This window comes from Gallinula chloropus (genome assembly GCF_964237585.1).
Source record: "Gallinula chloropus genome assembly, chromosome: 4".
NCBI classification, from domain to species: domain Eukaryota; kingdom Metazoa; phylum Chordata; class Aves; order Gruiformes; family Rallidae; genus Gallinula; species Gallinula chloropus.
This window is the reverse complement of record NC_140088.1, coordinates 64,572,823-64,578,303: the sequence shown is the minus strand read 5'-3', so window position 1 is coordinate 64,578,303 and position 5,481 is coordinate 64,572,823. Positions and strand designations below refer to the sequence as shown.

The window sequence follows — 5,481 nt, the reverse complement described above, 5'->3', positions numbered from 1 at the left end:
TAGGGAAAATGAACATCAAGTACCCTATGCTGTAATGGACTCTGAAGTCCTGGTAGTCCCAAAAAGCTTCCTGAGTGTACCACGGAAGACAGGAGAGCCAGGACAGTGTTAAGAAATCCAATTGTACTCCATAGACTATGATGCAGAAGTTACAAAATTGGTAGTAAATGCATCTGACATCTCAGGGATAGCAGAGAAAGCCTGGATTTTCATCAGTACAAGCATAAAAAGTACAAGCAACTCTGACCTGTCACCCTCAGCACACCCCTGTTTGAGCACGTAACTCTGCTAGAACTAAACTTCACGCACGCCCGCAGTTGCTCCGGCTCCAGTGCTTTCTTTCACCCAAAGGTGGGGAAGAAACTCAGGCATCCAGTCCTCAACTCTTGCATGTCACGTCCCTTCATCTTTGCATTGTCTGTGGGCCGAAACATTTGCGGCGTGACTACCTTGAGCACAGTGCCCAGCTGTGGAGCCGCAATGAGACGGGGGGGAAGGGAGGAAGCGATGGCAGAAAGGGGCGAGTGGGAAGTGAAAGCAAGACCTCCAACTTTGCCTCACCTAACCTGCACCTTTTTCTTTCCCACCTACCTTCCCCCCTTCGGCCGCCAACGCCAGCCTCAGGGGCGGCCCGACGGCCCTGCCAGGCGCCACGGGCAGCCTCCTCCCGCCCCGTGGGCGGCTCCTCCCCGTGGCCGGGGCCCGGCTTAAAGCGGCGCCAGAGGGGCGGGGGTGGCCCCGCTGCCAGTGCCCGGCCATGGCCCGTGACCGCGGCCCGCCCGTGCTGCGGCAGCCCGCCGCCGCGTCTCGTTTCCCCGCCGCCGCTCTCCCCGCCGAGACCCGCGGCTGGGGCTGGCTGGGAGTCGGGCTGTGGCCGGCGCTGGTGGTGGGGCTGCTGGCCGCCCTCGTCGCCTGGCTCTGGTACGGCAGCAGTGACGGGCGAGGCGAGGAGGGCGGCGAGGCGGCGGCCAGAGCGGCTCCGCTGCGGGGCGACGGCGAGGGGCCCCCGCTGGACAGGGGCGAGGCGGCGGCGGCGGCCACAGGTACCGGGCGGGGGTTGCGGCCGGGAGCGGTGCAGGGGGGTCCCGCGGCTGCTCGGTGCGCTTCGGTCTGCCCGAGCCTGCCAGCGGGGACTGGGGTTTGCTGCTGCTAAGCGTAACTGCATTTCTTGAACTTAAACCAGCCCTGTTTTAATTCAATGTCACTTCTAGAGGCCCTTCTGGCGAGCGGTGAGCAAGTGCCGCTGGAGGCCAAGGCTGCTCCCCTGTCCAGCCCTCGGAAGCCAGCAGAGGATCTGGTGGCTGCACCAAGTAAAGAGCTTAATCATGTTGAAAGTGCTGGAGTTCCAGGTGAAGCTCTGGAGGTGGAGCAGCTGCTCCTGCAGCAGGGTGTCCCCGACTCTGGGGAACATCCAGCTGATATGTGTGGCAGCCAGGCAGATGAACTGAGACCCCAGATGGGACAGGCAAGTGATGGGTGGTGCGTGATGAACGGCTTGGCAGGAGCCTCTGATGATGTTGCTAAGGACAGAAGCGAGGAGCAGCCGAGTCAGCCAGCTGAGAGTAGGGACTTTGACTACGAAGAGTGGGAAGTTCTTTCTGAGCACCTGGCCTGGGGGGAGGCTGGCAAGAATGGCAGTGTGGAAGACTCCTCCGACAGCAAGGAATGGGAACAAGGAGACTGCCCTGATGGGGACCTGAAAGCAAAGAGGGTTGCAGCCGTGCCCCCGATGGTTCAAAACGTTAACGTGACTTTCCGCGTGCATTACATCACACACTCTGACGCTCAGCTGATTGGTGTTACTGGTGACCACGAGTGTCTTGGCCAGTGGCACAGCTATGTGCCCCTCAGGTACGACAAGGATGGCTTCTGGTCTGAATCCATTATTCTGCCAGTAGACACCAAAATAGAGTGGAAGTTTATCTTGGTGGAGAACGGGAAGGTCAGACGTTGGGAAGAATGCAGTAATAGGACCCTAGTGACTGAACATGAAGATCAAATGGCTCATCAGTGGTGGGGATACCATTAATGGGATTTTGGGAGCTGCTTATCAATGGCAAGCCTGCTTAGATTCATCAGAGTCCCTAAACTTTACCCCTTCTTCAATAGAAGACCTCGTCAAGTTCAGAGCTTTGTAAATCCCATGTCAAACCTGGCCTGAGCGGCAGATCTCTGCCATCCCCTTTAGAAAATCACTTGTTGATCTGAAAAAACAACTTCAACTGCATTCTGAAGATGTGCAAGGTAGGCTATGAAGGCACGAGCAGCATCCCAAGCAGCTGCCTGTCCAGGTACATCTGGATCCTGGACTTAAGTTTATGTTGCTTTGAGTGGGGCTATGGGATGCAACTTTGTACTGTTTGCTTAGGGCTTTTGAAACATACTAGAAGTGTGGTTACCTACACTGAAGTAGGAACTTAGGTGTTTTAATTTATGTAATGTATTAAGCAAGCAATAAACACTTTTGGATTGACAGTCCTTTACAGCTTGACCAGTGAATTGACTCGTAATAACTTGGATACAAGTGAGTTACTTGACCTGAAATCTTAGTGCTAAAGATGTACTGAGAAGTGTCTGGCACTCCTTGGAGTAACAAAGGCTTAACCACCGAGTATTTAATTCTCTACTCCCTACTCACCTTAGCTCAAATGAAAGCTTGGCAGATGGGTCCCTTTTAGTCAGACCATCCTGATGAGAGGAGACCAAAGGTCAGAAAGGGCCGCCTGGGCTTAATGAGTTACTTGGTCAGGGTGGGAGCAGGGTTTAAAAAGACCTGGGCTGCTGTGATGGCTAGGGAATAGCCTTCTTCCTGATACACTTAGGTGGCATATACTACCTATGTAGGGACTACATTACCGTATTGTTGGCAACTACTTAGCTTAAACTTGGGATTTTTTTTTTTGAGGACTAGGCATTTTGACACAGATCTGTCCTAAGCTGTGGCATTCTGCTAAATCAGCTAACATAAACACTCCCAGTTCAACCAGTTCATATTTTTACATGACAGAAGCAGAAAGCTGCTCTGCATGCCTGTTTTTAAATTTTTTTTTAAATTTTTGGTTATAACTACATGATAACACTTAGCAAGCTCTTCTTTCCCTAATGAGGAACCTAGCTAGTTGTGAAGTGCATAAATAAATGCTTGGGTCTGGAACATTTACTTCAAAAGCACACTGCTGATCTTACTGTCTCTGCTAATTCCTTCCTGCTTTGCGTGGTGGAGTGGTCTGTACATGTGAAATAGAATGAATTTTAGTGATGGACTGAAAGGTGAGCTTCAGGGGCTTACTTCCTGCATATAATGGTTAATGGACCTCCAGTTCATGGAACCATAGAGAGCTGTGTAGAACAGGTGTCTGAAATGCTGTTTAGTGGGATTTCAGTATGGACTCTTTGATTAAGCAAATCCATCAAGAGTGGGCTGGGCTGCCTGCAGGCATAGCCACAAAACAGCTCAAAGAATCCGGGTTGGAGTTGAGGGGATGGTGAAGAGAGAGAGAAGCTAAGGTAAATGAAGAACTGCTGAGTTCCTGTGTTCTCTCATAAAACAAGCCCCTCCCAGATGTTGCTACATGACAGCAATTGGTTCTGTGGGTCAGTTACTTCTGCAGCTATTAGCTTTGCTTTCTGGTGGTCTTGAGACACCTAAAGATTCAGGCCAGTAAGTTTCATATCCTTCAAGAGTCTCTTATAGAAGAGAACAAGGTAGGGAATGTGGGTGGGAGCTAAACTCAAGACTGCCTGTAAGCTTTTCGTTAACTGCTTCTCCAAGATGAAAAGCACCCCAGTAACTATTACTGTGTGAGAAGGGTGGCAGGTCTCTAAGGAATGGAGTATCATTTCTGGCAACTTGGTCAAAAGGGGGAAAGGATGGAGCTTGAGAAATCAGCAGGTGGTTGATACAGCTTGGGTAGTCTTAACCATGTGTCCTCAACTTTCTCTACAGGAAACTGATATAGGACTTATGTTACTACCTGAACTTCAAAGGGAAATGGGGCATAGTTAGCATGCTCTGGGTTGAAAAAAAGTTGATGTGAGGCTCACTTCATTTGAGGGGCAAAACACCCCCCATTGAGGACACAAAACATTTGTGTGAGTTTCAGTCAGCAACTTAGAGCTTTAACAGAATAGGTAAAATTGTGCTGGAAGTAAGGGTTTGGTACCTTGATCACATTTTTTTGCACTTAGCTTTTCTAACAATGCATTAAAATGAACAGTGTGCCTAGTACAGAGGTATAGTTGAAGTTGATCTTCAGGAACTGGTCTAAGTCAAAGCAAAACATGTAATTTCCAGCCATTTACAATTCTGTCCCCCATTTATGCAAGCTCCTCAAACAGCGAGATATTTTTAATATAAAAAGCACTTGTCCACCAGCCACTGTCATTTGAGTGTATTTATACATACATTGGAGGCTGGTCTGAGAAGATTAACTCTGGTATTAGATTAAGATACTCACTAGAAAGCCACTTAGCCTACACTAGAATAGATTCTCTAACGCAATGATGAACATGTTTCAAACAGGCTAACCCTGAGAAGTCTCTCAAATTAAGGACTTTTTTTTTTTAATTAAACACCCTGCACTTTGATCTCACAGACAATGCATGTAGTCCTCATAACTGCATCATTTTCTACAAAGACCTGCACTGCACTTCTACCATAACCTCTAAATTATCATGCCATTCACATCACTTCTTGCCCAACGGTGTCTATGTAAATTAAATGTCGCTTGGTGGGGGGGGAAAAAAGGAAAGGAACTTTGGATTTCAGTATTACAGGAGAAGCTGATTAATACTTCCTCCAACCTTACTGAGCTGATTATTGAACACCCTATTCACTCAAGTGTGAAGGTAGGCCTAAACAAAGTTGCCATACAACATAAAGGTTGTTATGCTAGCATGGGCTGATAGCTGTCTGATACAATGTCCTGGCTGTGAGACTACTGCAGCTACATGTGAAAAACAAGTTCCTGTTGACATTCCTATGTGAATATAACAGCCAAATAGCCAGCGGCTCTGGATATCAAAAAACAAATAATAAACTGTCTCACTTGCAGACAAGTTGATTACTTTCAGGTGAAATGCCCTCCCCAGCCTATTTGTGAAGTAGTTTGGTGTACAAATGCTAAATGCTGCACTTGGATGAGCAGAATGTGCAAGGCTGGAATGGGCACTGTGCATAAACCAGTTTGGAGTCACATAGAGAAACTTGCTTGCACTGCAACTTGTTTGCTTCCTTTTGACTTTGCAGATGCCTTTGTCCACCCCATGTTCGCTCTGGGAATTAAACTTACTGTTTGGAGTCATTTCCAAATGATCCATTCTACATTATTAGACTGGCATTAGGTTTTCTCTCTTGTGGGCCGGTTGCTGGCTGTGGTGTCCTGCTGTGGTCAAGATTTGCCTAACTCCTCCTCTCATCCACCTGTATGACATGAATAACAAAGCGCTCTTTGTGGGGCCGAGTCCAGGACATGTACAGCT

General features: G+C 48.6%; 1 protein-coding gene across 1 annotated transcript; it reads left to right on the top strand.

Annotated features, from left to right (window-relative positions):
• Window positions 1-753: 753 nt before the first annotated feature.
• On the top strand, window positions 754-2,478 carry STBD1 (starch binding domain 1). The gene is made up of 2 exons (XM_084263546.1): window positions 754-1,043; window positions 1,212-2,478. The coding sequence occupies exons 1-2, from the start codon at window positions 758-760 to the stop codon at window positions 2,027-2,029; spliced, it is 1,104 nt and encodes a 367-aa protein (XP_084119672.1). The 5' UTR covers window positions 754-757; the 3' UTR covers window positions 2,030-2,478.
• The last annotated feature ends 3,003 nt before the right edge of the window (window positions 2,479-5,481 follow it).

Excerpts from the sequence above, each read along its gene's own strand:
- STBD1 (XM_084263546.1), top strand. The coding sequence starts at position 758 with ATGGCCCGTGACCGCGGCCCGCCCGTGCTGCGGCAGCCCGCCGCCGCG. Across the intron at positions 1,044-1,211 it reads GGCGGCGGCGGCGGCCACAG|AGGCCCTTCTGGCGAGCGGT; the intron begins GTACCGGGCGGG and ends TGTCACTTCTAG.